This window comes from Saccopteryx bilineata, chromosome 5 (assembly GCF_036850765.1).
Source record: "Saccopteryx bilineata isolate mSacBil1 chromosome 5, mSacBil1_pri_phased_curated, whole genome shotgun sequence".
In the NCBI taxonomy this organism is placed as follows: Eukaryota; Metazoa; Chordata; class Mammalia; order Chiroptera; family Emballonuridae; genus Saccopteryx; species Saccopteryx bilineata.
Window position 1 is genome coordinate 31,888,401 of NC_089494.1, and position 27,053 is coordinate 31,915,453.

Below are 27,053 nucleotides of genomic sequence, written 5' to 3' on the forward strand. Positions count from 1 at the left end.
ATCAATGAACAACTAAGGTGTCGCAACGAAAAACTAATGATTGATGCTTCTAATCTCCCTCCGTTCCTATCTGTCTGTCCCTATCTATCCCTCTGACTCTCACTCTCTGTAAAAAAAAAAAAAGGTGAAATAATTTTTAAACATCGATAGCAACTAGAACAATAAGTATTTAAAAGAGAACTGAGCTAATCATACTTAGAGTAAGAGGAGTTTTTTTGATGAAAAAGAATATGGTTGCCAAATATTATCGTCCTACAGTCTCAGAAGTATTAAAAAAATTAGAGTATTTGTTCTTTCCAAGCTAAAAAAAAAAAAAAAATCACCATATACTGGTATGCCAAGAAAAGTAGCAAATTAAGATACAGTTTAAAAGCATAACTTTTGTTTAATAATCAGTGTAAAGGGTCTATTTGGTTTACTTGGTCATCTGAAAATGTACTACAGTTTTGCACTGCTTTCTGGCTTTTTTGTTCTCCCCAGAGTAAACATTCTTTAATAAACCCTTAAGATTGCCCAAAATGAGAATTTAAAAATAGCTTCTTACTACTGCTCTTTATTTATACTTTGCTTAAGCCCCACATCTGTATTCTTCTGGAGGGAGATTTTTGGTAATTCTGTAACTTGACTATCATTTTTAATGCTGTACGGCTTCTTGTTTGCAATATCACCAACCCAATATTGTCTTGTCACTGTTGTCTTTTATTTTTAGTTGCTTTTAATTATATTCAGGGGTTAGGCCTGACCAGGAGGTGGCGCAGTGGACAGAGCATCAGATTGGGACACGGAGGACCCAGGTTCAAAACCCTGAGGTCGCCAGCTTGAGCGCGGGCTCACCAGCTTGAGTGCAGGGTCGCTGGGTTGAGCATGGGATCATAGACATGACCCCATGGTCGCTGCTGGCTTGAGCCCAAAGGTCGCTGGCTTGAGCAAGGGGTCACTCACTCTGCTGCAGCCCCCCCCCCCGTAAAGGCACATATGAGAAAGCAATCAATGAACAAGCAATCAACAAACAACTAAGATGCCACAACAAAGAATTGATGTTTCTCATCCCTCTCCCCTCCTGTCTGTCCCTATATGTCCCTCTCTCTGACTCTGTCTCTGTCAAAAAAAAAAAAAAAAAAGATATTAAGGGGTTAGAGTGTGACATTATCCTAGTGTGAAACAACATCTTCATTCATAAATTCCTGTACCTCATATAACTGTATGAGTCACATTTCTTGGAACCAACATTCCACTTTACGAATTACAGGGTTTTAAAAAAGTTTTTGTTGTAAGAGAATATGAGCAGTAAAATGCAGGATTATCTTCTATCTAAGCCTTAGTACTTAAATACCACAGTATTAATTCCTCATAGTTATAGACTGAATGTTTATGTTCCCCAAAAATTCATGTTGAAATCGTAATCGCCAATGTGATGGTATCTGGAGATAGGGCCTTTGGAAGGTGATTAGGTCACGACAGTGGAGCCCTCACATATGGAATCAGTGCCTTTATAAAAGAAACCCTACAGAGCTCTCACTCTTCTTCCACCACGCGAGGATACAACATAAAGACAGCAGTCTGCAACCAGAAAGGGGTCCTCAACAGAACTTGACCATGTTAGCACCCTGATCTCGGATTTCCAGCCTCTACTAATATGAGAATTCCTGTTGCTTATAAGCCACCCAGTCTATGGCACTTTGCAATAGCAGCCCAACTAAGACACCTACCAAACTAGGTTTATATATGTAAATTATGTGTACAAATATATACACACACATATATATATATACACACACACATTCTTTTTTACCACCAAGGTGCTTCATTCATATATTTTTTATTTATATATTTTTTCATTCATATATTTTTCATACATTTTTTTTTAATTGACTGACTTTAGAGAGAGAAGGAAGGGAGGGAAGAAGGGAGAGAGAAACATCAATTTGTTGTTCCACTGATTTATGCATTAGTTGGTTGATTCTTGTATGTACCCTGACCAGGGATTGAACTCACAACCTTGGTTATTGGGAAGATATTCTAACCAACTGACTTACCAGGCCAAGGCCACTTCATACTTCATGTTTATATTTAAAGTAAAAAATATTAACTTGTGATTGGCCCTATTTCTTTTCATGACCATCCTTACTGCTGACAAGATGAATGATAAATTGTTGTTACTATTTCTTTGGCTGGATTAGATTAAGAAACAATGAAACCAAGAGTTTCAGTTTTGCACTGATCAAATTGTTCCTTTCATTAACTTGTTTCTGAAATAATCTCATTAGAAAAGTAATTATTGTGCTTCTAGGACTTGGTTCTAGATACCGGGTATTCCGTACTTTAATTCCTATGTTCAGTAGTGAGATTCAAATAATTTAACAACCAGTTCTCTGCCCTAATGACCGTTTTAAGTATAAAAAAAATACTATACTGAAAGGTAGTTTATTTCATGCATTTAATAGTGAAATAAGAATAAAAGAGGTACACAAAACTCAATTATAAGAAAAAGTTTAAAAATATTAATGGAAAAATATTAAACAATACCTGACAAAAACCAATAAAACTGTTATTTAAGATATTTCCGTATTGCTTCTTGATTTGTGTCCTCATTTGCAATTTTTTTCACCTATGGACAGAATGAACATTACTACGGGCACTTAGAATACGCTGTTGTGCAGCCTGACCAAGCGGTGGTGCAGTGGATAGAGCGTTGGACTGGGATGCGGAGGACACAGATTCAAGACCCTGAGGTCACCAGCTTGAGCACAGGTTCAACTGGTTTGAGCAAAGCTCACCAGCTTGCACCCAAGGTCACTGGCTCGAGTAAGGGGTTTCTCGATCTGCTGAAGGCCCACAGTCAAGGCACATTATGAGAAAGCAAGAGCAATCAATGAACAACTAAGGTGTCACAACAAAAAACTGATGATTGATACTTCTCATCTCTCTCCGTTCCTGTCTGTCTGTCCCTATCTATCCCTCTCTCTCTCTGTCTCTGTAAAAAAAAAAAAAAAAAAAAAAAAAAAGAAAGAAAGAAAAAGAAAAACGCTACTGTGCAGATGAAAGTTAAAAAGAGTAAGGGCCCTGGCCGGTTGGCTCAGCGGTAGAGCGTCGGCCTAGCACGCGGAGGACCCAGGTTCGATTCCCGGCCAGGGCACACAGGAGAAGCGCCCATTTGCTTCTCCACCCCTCCACCGCGCCTTCCTCTCTGTCTCTCTCTTCCCCTCCCGCAGCCAAGGCTCCATTGGAGCAAAGATGGCCCGGGCGCTGGGAATGGCTCTGTGGCCTCTGCCTCAGGCGCTAGAGTGGCTCTGGTCGCAACATGGCGACACCCAGGATGGGCAGAGCATCGCCCCCTGGTGGGCAGACCTTCGCCCCTGGTGGGCGTGCCGGGTGGATCCCGGTCGGGCGCATGCGGGAGTCTGTCTGACTGTCTCTCCCTGATTCCAGCTTTAGAAAAATGCAAAAAAAAAAATGCAAAAAAAAAAAAAGAGTAAGGAATATCAATTTGTGATTTCCACATTGGGCAGCTGTTCAGGTGCCCACCTTAGAGAGAACCCTGATTACAAGTGCCATTTTAACAACCAGTTCACCGAAATCAACAAAAAATTAAGTATTGGTTCTGCCGAACTGGTGTGAACTGGCCAAATCCCACCACTGCTCATGCATTTTCAAATTTAAACCAAATATAACAGCAGGGCTGCTAGATTTACATCTCATAGAAAACCCCAGTAAATTACATTCACATGAATCCCAGCCTCACTTCTTCAGAAGCACATATCCATGTCAAGCCTCCAATTGCAAAAAAACAAGCTCATAAAACACATCCCAGGGATAATTTTGTTAAATCAGGTTATTAGCTACTTGAAAAAACACAACAAACTTTCTCATTTTAAATATGAAAATACAGAGGCCACTGTAAGACCAGTGGAATAACACGAGACTTATATGATATTCTAAAGTAAATAAAGGAGCATCTAATAGTCTTAAAACACTGGTTTGCAAGGTATTAAGTCTTGCAAAAAAAGTTTTCAAAGGACAGCTGTTAGTAAAAAAATTTTTCAGTTTAGTTTAGAAAAAGCACTTTGATTAATCATGTAATAAGCTTTAGCTACCCTCTATAAATAGTTTCAAAATCCTTAGAGTAATAGAACGGCAGAGTTTAATAGCAAGGAATGTAGAGAAGAAAAAGAACTAACTAAATTGTCTCACACATTACATTAAAGGTTCACAATCCAATTCACTGTACTTTCATGAGCATAAAAAATACTTTCATTAAAGTCAATCCATAGAGTAAGATACTTTTCTACTTTAACACATTTTCGGCCCTGGCCAGGTGGCTCAGAGGTAGAGTGTCAGCCCAGCGTGTGAAAGTCCCAGATTCAATTCCCAGTCAGGGCACACAGGAGAAACAAAAATAAGCTTCTCCACTCCTACCCCTTCTTTCTTTCTCTCTTCTCCTGCAGCCATGGCTCAAATGGTTCAAACAAGTTGGCCCGGGCACTGAGGATGGCCCATGGCCTCGCCTCAGGCGCTAAAATAGTTTCAGTTGCTAAGCTTGGAGCAGCAACCCAGATGGACAGAGCACCGCCCGGAAGGGGGCTTGCCAGGTGGATTGTGATTGGGGCGCATGCAGGAGCCTATCTGTCTGCCTCCCTGTCTCTCAGTTAATAATAAATGAAAAAAGAAAGAAAAAAACCCCCACATTTTCAAGTATGCAACATCAGATTTATAAGAAATATTAAATAGGTATTTAAAACAATTTTAAATATGTACATAAACAGCTTTCAAATTATTTCCACCGCCTGACCATGCAGTGGCGCAATGGACAGAGTGTCGGACTGGGATGCAGAGGACCCAGGTTCGAGACCCCGAGGTTGCCAGCTTGAGCGCAGGCTCATCTGGTTTGAGCAAAAGCTCACCAGTTTGGACCAAGGTCACTGGCTCGAGCAAGGGGTTACCTGGTCTGCTGAAGACCCGGGGTCAAGGCACATATGAGAAAGCAATCAATGAACAACTAAGGTGTTGCAACGCGCAACGAAAAACTAATGATTGATGCTTCTTATCTCTCCGTTCCTGTCTGTCTGTCCCTGGCTATCCCTCTCTCTGACTCACTCTCTGTCTCTGTAAAGGAAAGAACAAAAAAATAAAATAAATAAAAAGATTTTTTTTAAAATTATTTCCACCAAGGTCCTCATAAGCCCAATACTTTGTCTTTGTACATGCACACAGCATGAAATACCCTTGCATCTATGTTTCCTGTATTTTGTACAGTTGGGCCCATGCTGTTACAGTGAAGCTTCTCAGCTCCCTTACAGAACTGACATCATTCTTTCAAAACACTTCCAAGATAAGGAAGGGTGTAAGGGTCCTAGGCAATAACTCGACTTCCAAGAGGGCCAGGAAGAAAGCTTACCTCAGAACCATGAAGTAACTCATACCTAACAAACTAAATTTTAAAAAATAAAATTTTAAAATAAAAATGGCCCTGGCCGGTTGGCTCAGCGGTAGAGCGTCGGCCTAGCGTGCGGAGGACCTGGGTTCAATTCCCGGCCAGGGCACACAGGAGAAGCGCCCATTTGCTTCTCCACCCCTCCACCGCGCCTTCCTCTCTGTCTCTCTCTTCCCCTCCCGCAGCCAAGGCTCCATTGGAGCAAAGATGGCCCGGGCGCTGGGGATGGCTCTGTGGCCTCTGCCTCAGGCGCTAGAGTGGCTCTGGTCGCAACATGGCGAATGCCCAGGATGGGCAGAGCATCGCCCCCTGGTGGGCAGACCTTCACCCCTGGTGGGCGTGCCGGGTGGATCCCAGTCGGGCGCATGCGGGAGTCTGTCTGACTGTCTCTCCCTGTTTCCAGCTTCAGAAAAATGCAAAAAATATATGTGTGTGTGTGTGTGTGTGTGTGTGTGTGTGTGTGTGTGTGTGTATATATATAAAAATAAAAATGAATTTAGGTACAAAACAGCTCCTATTCAAATATGGGTTTGGAACACATGATTTAAAAGAATAGATGAAAAGACAAGCAGATTTACCAAAATTAAGCTCAAAAAAGAATGAAAAAGAATGGCACCACCAAAATCAGTATGTGTAATGAAAGACAGCAATAAAAGAAGTGTATTTCAAGTAAGGCAGTTGGTAATCACACTATTGGGTGCACTGATTAAACTATACTTATGGCACTTAAATTACGAGACCCAAAACAGTGAAGGGATTTGGAGAGTACTATGGTAAGTGAAATAAGCCAGTCAGCAAAAAGACAAGTACCATATAATTTCACTTATATGTAAAATTTAATGAACAAAAACAAAATAAAAGTGAAGGGATATGAATAAAGGATCAAGGGATTCATTACACATTCCAATGCTTACTGAGCACTATTCCCAGGATATAACTGTATAAAAGAATAACAAGGTCTCAGGCTTTCAGTGTGTGTGTGTGACAGAGAGGGACAGATAGGGACAGACAGGCAGAAAGGGAGAGAGAAGAGAAGCATCAACTCTTTGTTGCAGTACACTAGTTGTTCATTGACTGCTTTCTCATATGTGCCTTGACAGGGGGTGGGGGGGAGGGGGCCCTTGCTCAGGCCAGCAACCATGGGGTCATGTCTATGATCCCACGCTCAAGCCCGATGAGCCCATGCTTAAGCCAGTGGCCAGTGACCTCGGGGTTTCAAACCTGGGTCCTTTGCATCCCAGTCCAATGCTCTATCCACTATGCCACTGCCTGGCCAGGCCTTTTTTTTTTTTTTTTTTTTATGAGAAGCAGGCAGGCAGAGAGATAACTCCAGCATGCACCCCAACCAGAATCCACTTAGAAAGTCCCCTACAGGGAGATGCTCTGCTCCTCTGGAGTCATCGTTCTGTTGCTCAGCAACCGAGCTATGTTAGTGCCTGAGGCAAGGTCATAGAGCCATCCTCGGCGCTTGGGCCAACATGCTCCAACCAAGCCATGGCTGCGAGAGGGGAAGAGAAAGAGAGAGAAATGAGAGAGATGGGAGAGAGAAGGGGTGGAGAAACAGATGGTCGCTTCTGTGTGCCCTGACCGGTAATTGAACCCAGGACATCCACACGCCGGGCGAGGCTCTACCACTGAGCCAACCAGCCAGGGCCTATCCCAGGCTTTCATGCATTTTATATTACAATGTGGACATCCTCCTCTACAACAAAAGAAATTATGCAAGAGGGTAAGAGAAAGATTTTTTTAAAGATCTGACGGTAGGTAGGATGTACAACAGAAAGAACATAGAGTCAGATAACCTAAGTTCAAATCCTAACTTGACCATCACCTCAGTTTCACTCTTCTCACCTGTAAAATACAGATGAAAATGGGCCCTGGCCAGTTGGCTCAATGGTAGAGCGTCGGCCTGGTGTATGGAAGTCCCGAGTTCGATTCCTGGCCAGGGCACACAGGAGAGGTGCCCATCTGCTTCTCCACCCCTCCCCCTCTCCTTCCTCTCTGTCTCTCTCTTCCCCTCCCACAGCCGAGGCTCCACTGGAGCAAAAGATGGCCCGGGCGCTGGGGATGGCTCCTTGGCCTCTGCCCCAGGCACTAGAGTGGGTCTGGTTGCGACAGAGCGACGCCCCGGATGGGCAGAACATCGCCCCTGGTGGGCGTGCCGGGTGGATCCCGGTCGGGCGCATGCGGGAGTCTGTCTGACTGCCTCCCTGTTTCCAGCTTCAAAAAAATACAAAAAAAGAAAAAAGAAAAAAAATACAGATGAAAATGATCACATAATTATAAAAATCAAATGAAAGAATAAATATAAAAGCATTCTTTAAACCGTGTTTATGAAGTGGGATCAGCTTTCTTCTTCTACACAACTCCAAAGAATATAACAAGGTTTCACCAAAAGGTGGTAGCCATATTAGACATGAAAATTCCATAAAATTCAGAGTTTATGAAAGACAGAATGGGCTGTTCCTTAATATTAGAGGTGATCACAACAAAAATCCAGAAAAGCATATTTAAGTTGACATACCATGTTCACAACAGTCATAAAGTCTAAGATTTGTTCTTATCCTTTCTGAAGGAGCAAAAATTTTTATATATTGTGGTAGACTGCAAGTGGCAAAAAGCCTTTCTAAATTCGAGGCTTTGCAAAAGGCTAAGTTCTCCACCCCTCCACCTCCATATCAGCTATGAAACTGAGTATTTGCACCCACTTCACTTGCTTGCCTAAGTTGCTGGAAGCAGTTTACATGCCCTTCCTCTCACCCTTTGTTTGTTCAGATGTTGGTTGATTTCACTTATGCCTGGTGGGGGGATTCCTGTTTCTGCCTCAGATGTGTGACTTTGTATCAAGGACTTCCTTATTTGCATATGGCTGTATAATAAAGCAAACTGGGGACTATGGGTGCTCGGATATTGCCATCAGCATTGAAGAGGCCTCCCAATCCCATCCTCTTTTCTTGATGAGTCTATTTTCTTAATTCCGCACCGTTCTCCCTCAAGACCCAGAATCTCTAGCCGTGCTGGTTCTGCAAAAACATATGGTATTAAAAACAGGACAGATTAAGTTGTCCGTGTACAGGGTGCATGATACAACTAAAAGATGATTGTTATATCCGAATCAATCTATCCAAGTCCCAATTTTCCCATCACAGGTTTGGTATGAGGATTGAATAAGGATAGCCTAACTCCCCAGCACAAAGCAGCTTCAAAATATCCCTTTTACTTCTCCACTTAAACTTTGTCCATGTACACTCAATTTTCATTATTTGCTATTCACAGAACAAGGATATCTGATTAAAAAGAAAATAGTTTATCACAATATTATTTTTAAAAGCAAATAAATATATATTTGCACATTCAAAAAGAGTGTATTCAGAAAAATTAAGTTCTACAAGTTTATTAGGAAAACATGTATTGATATTTTAAAAAAGAAAAACTGGAAAATACAGTATTAGTAACCTTGTATTCATTCCTCCGTTTATTAAAAAAAAAAAAGTACTAACTGCCTATCATGTGCTAATCATTTGTAAAGGGTTTTTTTTTTCTTAGTAACTGAAGGTTTTTAACCAGGTACATTCTATAAAAAGCAAAAGAAAATCTAACCTGGATTCTGGCTATAAAAAGGTCCTCCATTCATCTGATTCTGAAGGCTTGTTTGTGAAGTTAAGGAAGGAGGGCGTCTATAGGGCAGCGAGCCCCCTACTGTTGGGGGAGTATGGCGAGAGGCAGGTCTGTTCATGCTGTAGAACTGAACAGGATGACCTGGAAAAGGAACAACATAAATTTGTCATTAAAAATAAAATTATCTCAGATAATGAAATATTTTAGGTATAATGCCTGAATCTTAATGAGATTACAAAAAATAACGTTTAGCTAATTTAATTAGTTATCTGACAACACAATGCAAGGTGACAGTTATTATTCAGCTGACATTATATCAAAGTGCAATAGCAGGAAAGTAGATTCATGATTCGGTTCGGAAAAGCTACATCTAAAGAGATTACTAATTAATATTATGATTTTATTAACTAATAATTTGATCAGGTTTCAAAATCATCACAATTAAAATGGCTCACTTCTTTTGCAATCCCCCCCAAAAAAGGCCCACTAAACCAGGCGTCCCCAAACTACGGCCCCGCAGGCAGCATGCAGCCCCCTGAGGCCATTTATCTGGCCCCCGCCGCACTTTCGGAAAAGGCACCTCTTTCATTGGTGGTCAGTGAGAGGAGCACTGTATGTGGCAGCCCTCCAACAGTCTGAGAGACAGTGAACTGGCCCCCTGTGTAAAAAGTTTGGGGACCCCTGCAAAATTAAACTCAACAAGAAGGACATATGGGAAAGCAAAAGAAAATTGGGGGGTGCACACAGTCTTAATACAAAATGATAATGATAACAACAACAATAAATTTAAGGTAGCAAAGCAATTAAAGGAAAACAAAATATTTCCAGCAAAAGGTCAACTGACATCATCAAATCAAACACATTTTTTTACAACTATCCCTTTTTATTTGTTAATTCAATGGAATAAGGAGTCTAAAATACTAAGGTGGAACAATGAGATCATTGCTACTTCCCCCGACAGTATCCACTGGAGAAATAACCCGATCCTATAAATTAACAAACTCTAAGTTGCTGAGACAAGATATAAAAAATTCTGCAAGTGGGTTATTAGTTGTAATTGTCAAAGGAGCCACACCCAATTCTACCCCTGATTCAAAGACCAATGTATGCTGGCTTATGGGGAGACCATACCATCAATGATTCAGAGTGCATACTGCAGGGGTCGGGAACCTTTTTGCCTGTGAGAGCCATGTATACCACATATTTTAAAATGTAATTCTGTGAGAGCCATACAATATGCTTACTAAATACAAATAAATGTGTGCATTTTATGTAAGACCAACACTTTTAAAGTACAATAAATCTCTGAATTCTTTTTAATAACATTGTTATGCTGTTGCTAATCAATGATGAGTAAAGTACTTCTTACAATTAATGCGACTTCTGGTGCTGCATGGTTTTGCTGATGGCTTTGTAGTCTGGTTGACACATGGTGAGGTTAAGCTTCATGCAGGCATTGAGACTTCCATCCGTTAAACGTAACTGTAGGTTGGTCTTTACATTCTTTAGATGTGAGAAAGACTGCTCACATGCATATGTAGAGCTAAACATCATCAGTACAGCAATACTCACACGCTGCACTGTGTGGTATGTGACGGGAAGCGCGTTCCAAGTTTTGACGATCAGCTGGTCCGCGGGTTGAAGTTTTTTTTATTTCTCCTCACTTGTGTTTGCTCACCAACTCTGCTTGCTGTCATGCAAGTCTTTCCACATCTTCATTCAGTGACTTGAACTTATTCACCCACATGTCTGAGGCCTTCAGGTCAGCAGCTTGTAGCTCAAAATCTCTGACGGAGACACCAGGGATGTAACTCAGGTCAGTGCTGTCCATTGCACACTCGTGTGAATGGGTGAACTTAAAAAGATGAGTGCGCTCACAAAATTCTCCAAAGCACGCTTTGAATGACTGCAGGCGATTAGATGTGAAGCCCACTAGCTGCTGGAGATCAAGATGTTGAGCAGGGTCACTTGCTGTGCAGCAATCTTTAAACTCTCCCAGTTTTTCAAAGTGTAGTAAACGACCTGTTTTAATGTCGGTGATGAAGAGTTCCAGCTTGTTTTCAAATGCTAACATTGCTTGTTGAAGGGATAAGACTGTATTTCCAATGCCTTGCATTTTCACATTGAGCTGGTTCAGATGTTCAGTCATGTCCACGAGATAGTAGAACTTCAGGAACCACTCAGTGTTAGCTAACTCAGGATGCTCAATGTTTTTCATTTCAAGAAAAGTCCAGATTTCGTTCAGACAAGCCGCGAAATGGCTGAGCACCAACGCACATTGCTGTGCAGAAGCAGATCAGAATAATTATTCCCAACTTCATCAGGCAGTGTTTTAAACTGGCAATCATTTAAAGCTTAGGCAACAATAAAGTTGACCACCTGAATGACCAGCAACATCACCTCACCAAGCTGCTCACCACACATCTGAGCACAAAGTCCTCCTGATGTAGGATGCAGTGAAAACTTAGGATGGGTCTCTTTTCATGTTCATGAAGAAGCGCTATAAATCCTCTGTTTTCCCCCACCATGCACAGAGCACCATCAGTACACACCAAAATAAGTTTATCTATCGGTAGATTTTTTTCTTTAGTGAACTCTGAAAGACTGGAATAAATCCTCCCCTCTTATTGTCTCTTTCATAGGCAAAATAGCAAGACTTTCCTCACATAGTGTATCACCATCAGCATACCTTGCAATCATGCTGAACTGGGATAAATGGCTTACATCTGTTGACTCATCCAAAGCGAGAGAAAAGAATGGTGCTGCATTTATGTCCTTCACTTGTGCTGCCCCAATTTGATTTGCCATCATGATGGTACGATCATGAACAGTTCTTGCCGACAGAGGCATGTCTTTTATTCGTTTCATTATCTTGTCTTTATCCGAAAAATCATCAAAAAGTTCATTGGCAACATCAAGCATGAATGTTTTGGCATACTCCCCATCTGTGAATGGCTTTCCGTTTCTCACAATTGCTAAAGCACCAGCAAAGCTAGCTGAATTCCAGTCACCTTGTTCGGTCCAAACAAGGAGTTGTTGCTGAATAGCTTGCACTCTGCACAGTAGCTCTTGATATGCTTTCTTCCTGCTGTCCCCCACTGGGTATTTAGATGCAAATGCAGTATGGCATGTGTCAAAGTGCCACTTTATATTTGACTGTTTCATCAATGCAATTTTATCATTGCATATTAGACACACTGCAGAACCTGCTCTCTCCACAAAGGTGAATTCCTCTGTCCATTCCTGCTGAAAAATATGATACTCCTCATCTTTTTTTCTTTTAGCCATCTTCTTTGTCAAAAGGGTTTCTGCAATTAGCTAGCTGACGACTTGATTAAAAGGAGGGAAGTTTACTTCCTGACCTTAACGACCCATGTATGTTACACATAATCCAATAAAAATTTGGTGTTGTCCTGGAGGACAGCTGTGATTGGCTCCAGCCACCCGCAACTATGCACATAAGTGGTAGGAAATGAATGGATTGTAATATATGAGAATGTTTTATATTTTTAACGTTATTACTTTTTTTATTAAAGATTTGTCTACAAGCCAGATGCCACCATCAAAAGAGCCACATCTGGCTCATGAGCCATAGGTTCCCGACCCCTGGCATACTGCATCAAGTATACTGCTTACAAAAATTAAGGGATATTTCAAAATGAACATGAAGCAATAAAATATCCCCTAATTTTTGTGAGTATAGAACAAAACCCACAAAAAATCTTTATTTGATCAAAAATATCTATTTCTATAACTAATTATTTTGCCTTAAAGAGTTGAGAAATTTATAATTATGAAAAAGCTGATACAAAAAGTTAATCAAAATATATATTATTATCATCCCTGAACCTGTATATATTTACCAGTAATTTCACTGTATTTTGATCTGAGAGTATTTAAATAACTAATAAAATTTCCTATCAAATTCCCTAATGCAATCTACTTCCTAAATTTTATCTTAATTTCACTCCCACTCAAAATCATTCAGCTGAGACCTAGTGTTAGACAAAGCACTAGAGCACCCAAGAGAACACTCCAGCTGGCAAGAGAGAAGGGAAGGGAAAAAAGGAGAGAGAGAGAGAGAAAAGTAATGAGGAGAAGTATCAGGGGAACAAAACAGGAGGGAAGGAGAGAGGACAAGGGGAGGAGACAGGACAAGGGAGGAGACAGGACAAGGGAGGACACAGGACAAGGAAGGAGACAGGACAAGGGGAGGAGACAGGACAAGGGGAGGAGACAGGACAAGGGGAGGAGACAGGACAAGGGAGGAGACAGGACAAGGAAGGAGACAGGACAAGGGGAGGAGACAGGACAAGGGGAGGAGACAGGACAAGGGAGGAGACAGGACAAGGGGAGGAGACAGGACAAGGGGAGGAGACAGGACAAGGGAGGAGACAGGACAAGGGGAGGAGACAGGACAAGGGGAGGAGACAGGACAAGGGAGGAGACAGGACAAGGGAGGACACAGGACAAGGGGAGGAGACAGGACAAGGGGAGGAGACAGGACAAGGGAGGAGACAGGACAAGGGAGGAGACAGGACAAGGGAGGAGACAGGACAAGGGAGGACACAGGACAAGGGAGGAGACAGGACAAGGGAGGACACAGGACAAGGGAGGACACAGGACAAGGGGAGGAGACAGGACAAGGGAGGACACAGGACAAGGGAGGACACAGGACAAGGGAGGACACAGGACAAGGGGAGGAGACAGGACAAGGGAGGAGACAGGACAAGGGAGGAGACAGGACAAGGGAGGACACAGGAAGGGAAAGGAAGGGAGAAGGGGCAAGGGGGGAAGAAGAGAGGTGAGAGGAGGGAAAAAAAGAAAAACACTTTTAACATTTTCATGTTATCAAAGATTTAAAGTGGGCCCTGGCCGATTGGCTCAGCGGCAGAGCGTCGGCCTGGCGTGCAGGAGTCCCGGGTTTGATTCCCGGCCAGGGCCCACAGGAGAAGCGCCCATCTGCTTCTCCACCCCTCCCCCTCTCCTTCCTCTCTGTTTCTCTCTTCCCCTCCCGCAGCCGAGGCTCCATTGGAGCAAAGTTGGCCCGGGCGCTGGGGATGGCTCTGTGGCCTCTGCCTCAGGCGCTAGAATGGCTCTGGATACAACATAGCGTGCCCCAGAGGGGCAGAACATCGCCCCCTGGTGGGCATGCCGGGTGGATCCCGGTCGGGCACATGCAGGAGTCTGTCTGACTGCCTCCCCGTTTCCAGCTTCGGAAAAATGAAAGAAAAAAAAAAAGATTTAAAGTGGTTTTTACATGACAAAAATTGGTCTTTAGAAACACCATAACTTAAACCTGGACTCATATAGAGAATATAATAAAAGCACAAAATGATCTGCTATACCATTTAATCTTCTGACATATGACAGTATCAAAACCTAAAAATCAATGCTGTTGTATAAAAAGCTTGAGTATTAAAGCTTAAATATAATCCACTGTCAAGTCACTATAGCCATGATAAAAAAATATAAAAACAAATTATAATTTAACAGGTACATTTTGTCATTTGAATCATCAGATACAAATACATTATTGAAATTTTAGTAATTAATCTCTAACAAACTAATACAAACCTAGAATCATCAAGTTAAAAACATCTGATAATTAACACCATTATGAATTTCCTGTCGTTAGATCCAGTCTAAAAATCTTACGTGTGATAGACAGGTCCTCAGTGATTCAGAAACACTACATAAAGAGACTATTCATACCATTAATAAGGCATTTACTTTGCTTTGCATTGAAAACCAAAGCAAAAGTACAGTTTAATTACCAGAGACCTAATTGTAAAACCTAAAATGAGTAACTTCTAGAAGAAAACAGGACAAAATCTTTAAGCCCATATGCAAAATAAAGAGCTGTAAATAATGACATCAAAAGCACAATCCACAAAAGAAAATCTATGAACTGCCCAAATGAAACAAAAACTTAAGCTAACACAAAAGTCTCTGTTTAAATGTTTATGGCAGTTTTAGTCATAATCACACCAAACAGGAAATAATCCAAATGTCCCTGAATTGGAAAATAAGTAAACGAATTGTGTAAATCCATACAGAACATTACTCAGTAATAAAAAGGAAAAAAATAATAAAACATGCAATAACATAAATATCAAATGCACTGTGCTAAAAAGCCAAATCCAAAATGCTATATACCATATGCTTCTATTTACATGATATTCTTACAAAGGCAAAATTTGAGACAAAAAACAGATCAAGTGGTTGCCAAGCGCGAGGAGTGAAACGGAAGAACTGACTACAAAGGAGGCATGGAAGAAATTAGGGGATGTTAAGACTGTTCTACATCTTGACTGTAGTTGTTACATCACTGCATACAATTCAAAACTCACAGACATACACATTAAAAATGGTAAATTTTACCTTAAAAAGAAAAAAAAGTACTTGGTAATTCAAAGACACTGTATACAAAAGATCATATCAACAAAGGCTGTTATACAGGCATTTACTACCTTGCTTTATGTTTTTTTTTTAAAAGCTGTAATTATCCACTCATACAACAAATGTTCATTTAATGCAGACTATGAACCAGTACTTGTAATTGAATTATAAAAATCATGACTCTTAGGTGGGGGTGATTTGTCCTTTCTAGGCCTACAACAATTTCAAGATATACTCTTGACTCATCGATGCAGAAGCATAACACAATTCCTATAGTTAACTAGCCAGTCTGGTCAAACAGAGATGTATAACAGCCCATTTTACATTTACCCACTATAGAAAGCTTTTCTTTAAAATCACTATTATAAAAGTCATCCCATAAAACACCATTCAAAATCCAGCTTAACTAAAAGTATCTTTAACATATTTAAATATCTGGTTATAGCAGCAGAGCTGAATATACAATAATTACAAGAAGTATTTGGCAGCCTAAGGTGATGTGTGTTCAAACACATACATTTTCTGATGGATAAGAACTTATTTACTAACTAGCATCATTACTATTACCTTTGTAAATATAATTTGTAGCAATTGAGCTCTTTTCTCCTTCCCTATCAAAACACAGATTTTAGGGCCTGACCAGAAGTGGCACAGTAGATAGAGCAGCAAACTGGAACACTGAAGTCCCAGATTCGAAACCCCAAGGTCACCGGCTTGAGCATGGGGTCACTGTGGCTTGAGTGTGGGATCATAGACATGACCCCACGGTTGCTGACTTCAGCGGGGGGGTCACTGGCTCATCTGGAGCCCCCAACCCTGGTCAACGCACATACTAGGAGCAATCAATGAGCAACTAAGGTGACACAACTATGAGTTGATGCTTCTCATCTCTCTCCCTTCCTCTGCCCCTCTCTTTCTCTAAAAAAACCCCAAAAAAACAACAATAATCTGTAATCTTAAAACACTGAAACACCAATGTTACATAACACTTAAGTAAACCTAAAATTCTTTAGCGGTCCTATGTCTGTTTCCAATGCTGCTATAATAAGCAACAGATTCTGTTATAATAAACTTATAGTCTTACAAACAGCTCATATCAAATATATCCTATAAAATATATCTTAGAATTAGTCATAGACTTTTCTTTTAGTCAGTCACTTAACCTGTAACAAACAATAATTCTAATGACAACTTTTCAAAACTGTATAGAAGACATCTTCATACTAAAGTCACAGATATCTAGTAAATGAAATTCAAGCAATAAAAAAATGCATATTTATGCTGCACTATTGGAAAAATGAGAAACTTTACCCTGATTTCCTCAGAATATTTTCTTTTGGTAATGTGCCATTCTCTAATTCATAAATTATTCTTCATACTTACACACACACACACACACACACATATCCAACTCAAAGCACAAAGAAAAATCATAAGGCCAGAGTTCCAGGTAATAGAAGAGGCAGATGATTGGATTTTGCCTGCCAAGGAATAAGCCAACACTCACCTGTAGGGGGAGTGGAAGAAACAACAGGGGGAGTTGGAGAAGTGAAGCCATCAGCAAGGGTCTGGGCACCCCCAGCAGCTGCGTCTGGGGCAGCGGAGGAAGGGACAGTAGCAGGAACAAGAGGGGCAGGGGCAGGTGCAGAAGTAGCAGGAAGGGGAGGAGTACCAGCAGAGCCAGCAGGGGCTGAGGGGAAAGAGGAGTTAAGAGGCAGCATTAATGAGGCAATCCCAATAGGCAGGAATAGAAAAGGCATCAGAGAACTTAATGTTAGATTTCAATGCTCAACACTAACCAAAGAATGGAACAGAGTGTTAAAAAGCAAAAAGAATAAAGCTATGTTAAAGGTATTGTAGCAAATAACTCAAGATGCCAGGGTAATAATGTACAGATTTTTTAATTCATTAGAAATAAGCATGACTTTTTACCTGAAAGCCACTATTCTACAAGAAAAGTACTCTCTTAATATTGTAATCTTTAGCATAACGGTCTGTAACTAATACATGTAACTAAACACTAGAAGACAACAACATTCCATACTGAATTACACAGTCAGAAAATAAATATATATCCCATGCATAAATATCTTATCAGGTAAAAGGTAAAACACCATTTACACTTTTAATTTTTTTATTTATTTTTTGGAAGGATTTTTATTTATTTATTCATTTTAGAAAGGAGAGGGGGGGGGAGGGAAGGGGGGAGGAGCAGGAAGCATCAATTCCCATATGTGCCTTGACCAGGCAAGCCCAGGGTTTTGAACCGGCGACCTCAGCATTTCCAGGTCGATGCTTTATCCACTGCGCTAAAATCACCACAGGTCTAAAACACCATTTAGAACAACACAAATCTCTCTCTTGATTTTTAAAAAGGTATTATCTATTTGTCATTAGGATAAGTATGTTAAATACATAATATTCTATCCCTACATCTTTTGTGTCATGCTTTTAAAATGCATTTTAACTTTGGTGTCTTCAGATTAAGTACATTTTTTGTTTCAGAGAAAAGAGGGTAGAATTTCAGAGACTATTAAGTACCAACAGTCCACTAAATTTAACTGTCAAGTCCTGGCCAGATAGCTTAGTTGGTTACAGCATCGTCCCAAAGTGCAGAGGTTGTCAGTTTGATCCCTGGTCAGGGTACATACAGGAACAGATCTATGTTCCTGTTCTCTCTCTCTCTCTCTCTCTCTCTCTCTCTCCTCCTATCCCTCCCTCTCTCTCTTTCTCTAAAAAATCAGTAAAATAAACACGGAAGGAAGGAAGGAAAGGAGGGAGGGAAGGAAAAGAGGGAGGGAGGGAGGGAGGGAGGGAGGGAGGGAGGGAGGGAGGGAGGGAAGAGAAGAGAGAAAAGAAAAGAAAAAAGAAAAGACTGACTTTCTCAGTTATCAGTGTGTTGATTTATGTAGCGGTGCTATACACTGATCTCCTCTGTGTCCCAAGGCATACACTGTCATGACACTAGCTGGAGTTAAACATATAACATACCAAGCTGGTACCTGAAACCTCAAAGCACCAACCAAGCTACTGTACCAAAGACGTAAAACCAAACTACACAGAAGTGTATGAGCATAAACTTACAAACCACCTGGTTAAAAATAACTAAAAGGTTTTCTAATTTATGGCATCTAAAAGGAAAAATAAATCCTGATTATGAAGAAAGCCCAATGTAATTAAATCAGAAATTGAACTCAAATTCAGAAAGAACAAGTGAAGATGAAGCACCATTCATGTTTTACCTGGAAAGACACTGGGAGGAGAAGGAGTAGGAACAGCAATGGGAACTCCTACACTCCCACTTCCACTGTTCTCCCGACTGCTGCTCCGACTACTTGGATGGCTTCCTCCACTACTCCCACTGCTGCTAAAGAAATAGGAGCCACCAGAACATGAGTATTTATACACAGCAAAAGATCTCCAGCATTTCCCTACAACTCCTGAAATGAAGATGGCCACAATAAAAATAATTCAAGCCTTCCACTTCAAATTGAACTTATTAGTGTGGGGAAAAGATGAATTCAAGAAACTTGTTTTGATCACCTTTTAATAAGCATATAATAAAGAAACTGAGAAAGAAGAAAAAAAATTATAAACAAATAATTAATGACAGAGCTCAACACATAAAAATACTTTCCTTTACACCAATTTAATGCCTGTCTGAAGAAACTTCTTTTATAATAGAACAGTTGTCCTAAACAGATTATTTGATTAATTATATTTATAATATCTCAATATACAATCCCATATTAATGTTTTCTTGCATAGTTTTTCATCTGTAAAGTTCCACCAAAAAAACAACTTGAAATTTCCCAGATCTGGTCCATAATTTTTTAAAGGTCAACTATAACTGTTAGTTTTGCATGTCTTCTCCCCTCCCCAACTCCCCGACTGCTCAAAGCTGCATCAGAACATGAGGAGAGAGAGGTGGAAGCAGATGAGGTTTGGGAGAGTAGAGTGAGGAAAAGAACTTAGTGCTTGGAAAATGAGAGAGATTTAACTGAAAGTATCTGAACAAATTATGGTACTATGGCCATCACATTTTGCGCTGAGGTAAAGAAAATACCTGTAAGTTCGATTTCTTTGATTCACAGAAGCTGTCCTCACAGGGCTCTGCTGCGAGGGAGCCATATTACGGGTTGGGCTAGGGACGTAATCATTTGGTACCACTGGAGGACGCACTGGCTCCAGTGTGCGATAGGGGGAGTGCCGCCTACAAAAAGAAGAGCGTATGTATTGTGTGATTAGCAAGTTTCGGCACAATCAATTCAAAGAGTTGCCAGTAGTGAAATACACTTTGTACTCAGTGATAAGGAAAAGGTGTTTTTACATAACCCAGCTACCAATTTGTCTTTCCTTAATTATCACTTCTCCATCATTAGGGTTTTGATGATTACTGTTATTTTTTAGTCTCCAACCTCATTTTTCTGTACTAAGGCAATTTTGTTCATTCATTCTCAGCACCAAGATTCTCCCACCAGATAAGCCAATGTTTCTTAGGCTCCTCTTGGATGAGTTCAAATGATTTTAGCACCATGTCAGTCTCCCAACTGCATTGCATGAATGCATACTCATTATCTTCCTCACCCCTCTCTCCCTAACCAAAGACACACAAAGATAGGTTCCACAATCCCCACACTAATGATCAGTAGCAATTACAACTTTTTGTTTCCTTTTCTATATAGTAAACACAAATTAAACTATATCCATACACAAAAATATACTATTTAATCTATCTCCTTCCATTCTCACCTCACGTCTTCCTTTAGCTTTCACACCTTGGTCTCTCTTACCTGTTCCCCTCCCTCAGAGTCCAACATTTAAAAGGAAGGAAAGCAAAGAAAAAGATCACCTAAGCCTTTCTACCTTATATACTTCAAATTGCAAAGTACAAAACAATTTTATTAACATAGTTCCCTTTTCTCAACATTTCCTTGTAAAGGAAGAGAAAGGAGAAAAAAAGGAAATATGGTTTCCAAATTTTGTGTGTGTGTTAACACTTAGATATTTTTTATTTTTTTTATTTTTTTAAATTATAGTTTACATTCAATATTATTTTGTATTAGTTTCAGGTGTACAGCACATGGTTTCCAAATTCTTTAGGACAATAACAAATACTCAACTGACATTTTGTAGATGAGATTCTGGTCTTTTTTTTTTTTTTTAATTAAGTGAGAAGTGGGGATGCAGAGACAGACTCCTGTATGTGCCACAATGGGGATCTACCCAACAAGCACGGACCAGGCAATGCTCTGCCCAGCTTGGCCACAGCTCTAATGCTCGGCAACCAAGCTATTTTAGCATCTGAGGCTGAGGCCATGGAGCCATCCTCAGTGCCTGGGGCCAACTTTGCTCATTCAAGCCATGGCTGTGGGAGAAAAGAGAGAAATAGAAGGCAGGGAGGGGTGGAGAAGCAGGTGGTCGCTTCTCATGTGTGTCCTGACTAGGAATCAAATTTGGGACTTCCACATGCTGGGCCAATGCTCTACAGCTGAAGCAACTGGCCAGGGCCAATTCTGTTCTTTAAAGGAATAAAAACTGGGATCTTAAGATGTGAAAATTAAACAGCTTTCCTTTCCTGAAATGATGCTGCTCATTTAATTTATGAATTTCTCAATAATTCACTGCTCCAAAGTTCCCACAGTTACTTTAAATACTGTTTTCCTGGATTACTCAAAATATGTATGGTTCACTAATTTTATAAAAGTGGAAAGATTTATACGAACTGAAGAAAAAGCAGAGTATGGTTCACTGATTTTGGATGAGATCACTTTACAATGACCCCATTCATTTTACTACCCTCAAAATCTTCTTGCATAAATACATAAAGTATATACATTAAAAACAAATAATGGGTACTAGATGAGACACTGGTCGGAGGAAGAAAAAGGAATGTCAGGATTTTGCATTTAAAATACTAAAATGAAATTCAGGCATCTCTGAAATTATAAATGTAAAACATATAAAATAGAAAATTAATTTCCAAATTTCCAGACAACAAAAATGTTCTGTTTCAAGCCAAGAAAAAACCCTTAGCTGATTGAGCTCTATACTGTGAACGCAATGATAAAAACAAGGTAAAAATTAAGGGGCAGAGGAACAAAATATGGTGGCTAGGCAAAGACTGCAAGAAAGCCAGGCTATGAACATCAGCTGGCTTGTGGACTCTGAGGGTCCTGCAGACCCTTGCTAATACACAAAGAAAACAAATATGGTATATGAGTAAATCAAATTCAAACTTTATTAGAGACTACAATGGGTTAGCTTACTAACAATTTTGATTTAAAATCTAACAAAATCCATTAGGTACTATACATGGTAGAATTTAGACTTTCCACAGGAAAATAAAGCAAATGCTTCCTTTTGATTTCTCTACTCTTACCTCTGCAAAATTATATTCTACCAAGTCATCTACATTCTACCCTGAAGTTTAAATCTAATCGACCTACTAGATTCATTCCTCTCTAATCTATGCAGAATCTTTGCGTGTGTGTCCACCTCAAATAAAATCCTATTCCTGGCTGGAATTCATTTTTATTCTTTTGTTTACCTCAGCCTAACTATTGATATAAATTCCTCTTCCAACATTATCCTCCTTTGTATCCCAACTCATCTTTGTCTTGTTCTTAATCACAGTGCTTGAGCAGGTATTTTTGTGTTTTTGGTTTTTGTTTGGTGTTTTTGTTTTGTTGTGGGGTTTTATTTTTTTTTTTTTTGGTGAGGGGGCCAAAACCAAAATTGTCAATTAAAAAGTTTTAAGCATATATCATAAAGCCAATATATCAAAGCATTTTGTCTTTTTTTAAAAAATCCAATTCATAGTGGTTATTCTGAAAAATTGATAAATGACAAATATTACCCCCTTTTACAGATGAAAAAACTAAATTGCTAAGAGGCTAACCATATAAGACCACAGAGCAGGAACAGAATTTTGATCATCTGGCTTCTGAGGTATATTATGCCCACCTGATCATATAAATCGCTAAGATAAAACAAGTTTTTATACCATGATGTTACAGAAAAAAAGTCAAGCTTTTCTATTAATTGACCATTTCTGCCAAAAGTCAAATCCAGTGCCTCTTTCTGTAGGACCAAATTAAAGCTCAATATTCTCATAACACGCAAGTACAGATTTTTGTAATCTACATAGTGCTCTTCAGAGGAACAGTCTAAATAAGAACAGTTAATTATAATGCAAAAGACTAAAACTTTAATGAAATTAAGAATTAAAGTACAATTTATAATAAATCATGAACTCGGGCTAGGATTTTATCTTATATGTAAAATTAGAAAAAAATTTTCTAAAAACAATCTTTTAAAGTATAAAGACGTTTACCAGAAAAAGGGAATATTAGGCCCTGGCCGGTTGGCTCAGTGGTAGAGCATCGGCCTGGCGTGCAGAAGTCCTGGGTTCGATTCCCGGCCAGGGCACACAGGAGAAGCACCCATCTGCTTCTCCACCCCTCCCCCTCTCCTTCCTCTCTGTCTCTCTCTTCCCCTCCCCCAGCCGAGGCTCCATTGGAGCAAAGATGGCCCGGGCTCTGGGGATGGCTCCTTGGCCTCTGCCCCAGGCACTAGAGTGGCTCTGGTCGCAACAGAGCAACGCCCCCGGAAGGGCAGAGCATCGCCCCCTGGTGGGCGTGCCGGGTGGATCCCGGTCGGGCGCATGCGGGAGTCTGTCTCTCCCCGTTTCCAGCTTCAGAAAAATACAAAAAAAGGGGGGGGGGATATTAGAAACAATTAGATAATCCTAGGAAGAAAATGTTCTCTTTTCAAATATAAAAAATAATTTAAATATACATATATGTAGTGTTTAGTTTTGAACAACACTACATGTTTTTCACTTATTACTTAGTTACATACTCACCCAAGTGTCCCTTTCCCTGACAGAGGGGGGCTGGGGGGCTTCTGAGTTGGTGGTGTTGTACGTGGCAGCCCACCCATCTTCATATTCTGGGTACTCACCTAAAAAATTTTTGAGTAAAACTCAACTTGTATGCAGTGAAACAAAGGAGCATTTATGGGCAACGATGTTATACTATTTAACAGAGGAGGGGAAAGTTTAAATAGGAAAAAAATTAGAGGCCATGCATTTCATATGCAATTTCTACTCTACTATTATTCTATAGTTGTACTCAAAGGACTCTTCCTAACGTAAAATTTCAAATGATTATAAACTTGTATGCAAAGACTTTATTTGCCATTAGGCCATCACACCAACAGATCACTGGTTGGACTACTATTTGATACTACATTCAACTGAAATTAAATAGGATAACTATACAAATTTTATTAAAACAAACTTTAGTTTTAATAAAGAGTAAAGTCAATCAGAAAAAATGGCACCCTTAAGCAATCCCTTATTTTTTAGATAGTAAGTATATCATAAGAAACAAAATACATGTTTCTCAAATACAATATGCAACTATAGTTTTGATCCATTAAAGCTAGAGAATGCAAAATAAAGTTAATTTGCATGATCTACAGAAAATTTTAGTTTTTTAATAGATCAGCCTTACAATTTAGATTTAATGTTCTCTTATGAAGGAATCACCTACCTGTAAACTGCCAGAAGTTAAGCATGCATATTCCTAAACATGTGAACTAGAAAGCTAGGGCTGAGATATCCCATTCAACTGTTGATAGAACAGGGACCACAGGCAATTCCAGTGGGAATCAGACCCATGCAGGCCCCAAATGAAGATTAATTCAGTCATGGGAAAGATGTAAACAACATAGTCCTTAATCAGAACTGGGTCATGACTCCTCACTATTCTATCCGCAACTGAAAACACAAGTGTAGAAAAGTTGGGTAATATGGAAACAACGGATGTCACAAAACGAGTAAGTCGGCACTTATATACCAATCCCTAGAAATATGGCTATCTTAAGGAGCTAAGAGAAGCCATTCACAAATATAATTCAAATGCAATCTCAAACAGTTTTGAGATTACCAATGGGTCAAGAGTTAATGTATCATATAGGTTCATACCTGACCCTATTTTAAGCCTCTTATATTTTGGATTGCCAAACACTTCAAAAAAGGATCTTAATTTTTCTAATAAGAATGTCTACTGTATTCAAATTATACTTGTAAAATGAAATTTCAAGACATTATATCACTGAAATCAGAATACATTTATATATAATTTCAAAAATAAAATTTTAAGAAAACAAATCATAATTGTATACAGAGTACTGAGGCTATCAAAACTAAGTGGAATTTAAAATCCTAAACTACTAGTCATCTGAAAAGGCAAGAAATAATATATCAAGAAACAAACTCTTCAAATGAATAGCCCAGTGAACAAGTTGTGTGTGATGATAAAATAATCTTTAATGACAAATGATACCTTTGAAATGTCAGTATTTTTAAAGTAAAGCACTTATCAGTAATCCTTTTGTTGTTGCTTTTAAACAATAAATATAAATCAAACATGATCAAATAAGAATAAAGATTAACTTATCCTTGCTCTCCCCCTCATTAATAAGCAGAGGGTATTCTAATCATATCTTAAGATGAAATGTCAGAAGTTTTTTAAAAAATCAATCCACTTTTTGGGGAAAATTTTCAGAGAAGTATGACAAATAACCAATAGCTTTTAAAACTATAATTTTAATTTATGATACCAGAAGATTTTTAAAAGTAGTAACTGAAGTCCTTTAAGCTCAACCTTAAACATAAAACCCAAAGTTGCTTTAAGTGATGAGGGAGAAGTAGGTGAAATAAACACTAAACTACATTAATTTGCTATAAAGGAAGGAAAGGGAGCAGGAATAGAAAAAGAGTAAAAAATTTTATTCTATACATGGCATAGCTAAAATACTTGAAAACAGTTTTCCAACTATGGTTGAAGGTTTTGGTATGTAAGGTGTTTTTGTTTAAATTGCAGTATCTTCTTTAGGTCTTTTAATCTATCCCCCCCCAAAAAATATATAAAATAAACAATCTATTACTTAAAATCTGGTGAACATTTCTATAAATAAAATTTGGTACATTTTATGATCTGTAGAATCATCATATAAGTGTATTTCGTTGGGTAATGACATTTGGATGAGTAACAAATCACGTAAGAAACCAGAGTCCCTCTAGAATGTTGAAAAAAATCTGTAATTTATACTTTATTGATACTATAATTCCTTTATATTAACCAAAAAGAGTTTTTCACTATTTCTTAAGGTAGTTGTCCTTTGTGAAAAATGTTTCTGCACAAAGTAAAACAATAAATATGCTATCCAGAATAATACTGTCATCTAATTTGAGGAAAAGGAGTAACTGCCAAACAAAATTTAATTCCTTTATAATAAGTTGGATCTGATTTAAAATTAAAGTTCAGAAACTATATTTTAAACCTAAAGTATTTTTATAAAAAATATTTACTAGATAGCCATCATGGTTCTAAAAACAACTTTTCTAAAGTTTTTTGTTGTTGTTCATTTTAGAGAGAGAAAGTTGCAGGGGGAAGAGTCAAGATCATTAATTTGTATCTGACCAGGCAAGCCCAGGGTTTTGAACTGGCAACGTCCATGTTCCAGGTTGACACTTCACTCACTGCACTACCACAGAACAGTTTACAGGGGAAACAATATTTCCTAACAAGCAGCAAAACACATGACTACACTGTAAGGGATAAAGGAACAGAGAGGGAGAGAGGAAGGAAGATGGGAGAGAGAGAGGAAAGAAGATGGAGGGAGAGAGGGAGGAGGACAGGAGGGGGAAGGAGGGATAGGGGGAGGAGAAAGAAAGGGGAAGGGAGGGGAGGAGAGGGGAGGGGAGAAGAGGAGGAGAGGGGGAGGGGAAAGAGGAGGAGAGGAGGAGGGAAGGAGAGGGAGGGAGGAAAGGAGAGAGGGAGGGAGGAAAGGAGAGAGGGAGGGAGGAAAGAAGGGAGGGAGGGAGGGAGGGAGGGAGGGAGGGAGGGAGGGAGGGAGGGAGGGAGGGAGGGCGGGCGGGCACAAATACCATAAACTCAGGACAAAGAAAACAAAGCAATTCTGTACCCTGTTCATCACAGCAATTCCACATGAAACTTAAAAATTGTTAACATAAGCAGAACTATCATCTGGCACACAAATATGTAGTTATTGGTCCTGAATCATGACTGAGAGTATGCATTATAATTTTCAAAGTATTATTTGGGAATGGGAATTGAAATGATAACTTTGGTGGCTGACTGCAACAATAATTCAATTATATGGGTTATCTTTTTTATCCCATAAATGGGAAGGTACTGAGAACTAAGTAAACCAGGTATTAGGTACAAGAAAGGAGGAAAAGTAAGAAAGGTCCCCATTTTTTCTTTCCTACCAGAGAGAAACCCTCAAAACAGAAGAAATATTACATTTCGGTGATGAAGGTTAATGTCTGGCCACAGCTCAAATACTTTCCCACCAGCCTGTGACTAAGGAATGCAGATAATACTGGAGGTAGCATCAGTTCCTTTATAACCAGAGTGGTCTGGTCTCCCAGACTTTGGAGAGCTCTACAAGTAGCACCAACCATCAGACCAATTCTTGTGCCTTAATATTTTTTCTAGATTGCTTCTACCTTTCCTGCTCTAACACTTTCTGGTATGTTCAATACGTACTTGAACCCCGATATATA

The 27,053-nt window shown here is 39.5% G+C and overlaps 1 protein-coding gene across 27 annotated transcripts in view; it reads right to left on the minus strand.

Annotated features, from left to right (window-relative positions):
- Positions 1 to 27,053, minus strand: part of ABI2 (abl interactor 2) — a 111,588-nt gene that overhangs the window by 18,837 nt on the left and 65,698 nt on the right. For 4 of the 27 annotated variants that reach the window (XM_066278813.1, XM_066278809.1, XM_066278810.1 and 1 more), the window contains 5 exons: positions 23,319 to 23,416; positions 19,518 to 19,664; positions 18,694 to 18,818; positions 16,959 to 17,141; positions 9,032 to 9,190 (listed from right to left, as the gene is read on the minus strand). In XM_066278813.1, the coding sequence (XP_066134910.1) occupies positions 9,032 to 9,190; positions 16,959 to 17,141; positions 18,694 to 18,818; positions 19,518 to 19,664; positions 23,319 to 23,416 (712 nt within the window). The remainder of the gene's footprint in view (positions 1 to 9,031; positions 9,191 to 16,958; positions 17,142 to 18,693; positions 18,819 to 19,517; positions 19,665 to 23,318; positions 23,417 to 27,053) is intronic. The other 23 variants (XM_066278826.1, XM_066278817.1, XM_066278824.1 and 20 more) reach the window with 7 other exon arrangements.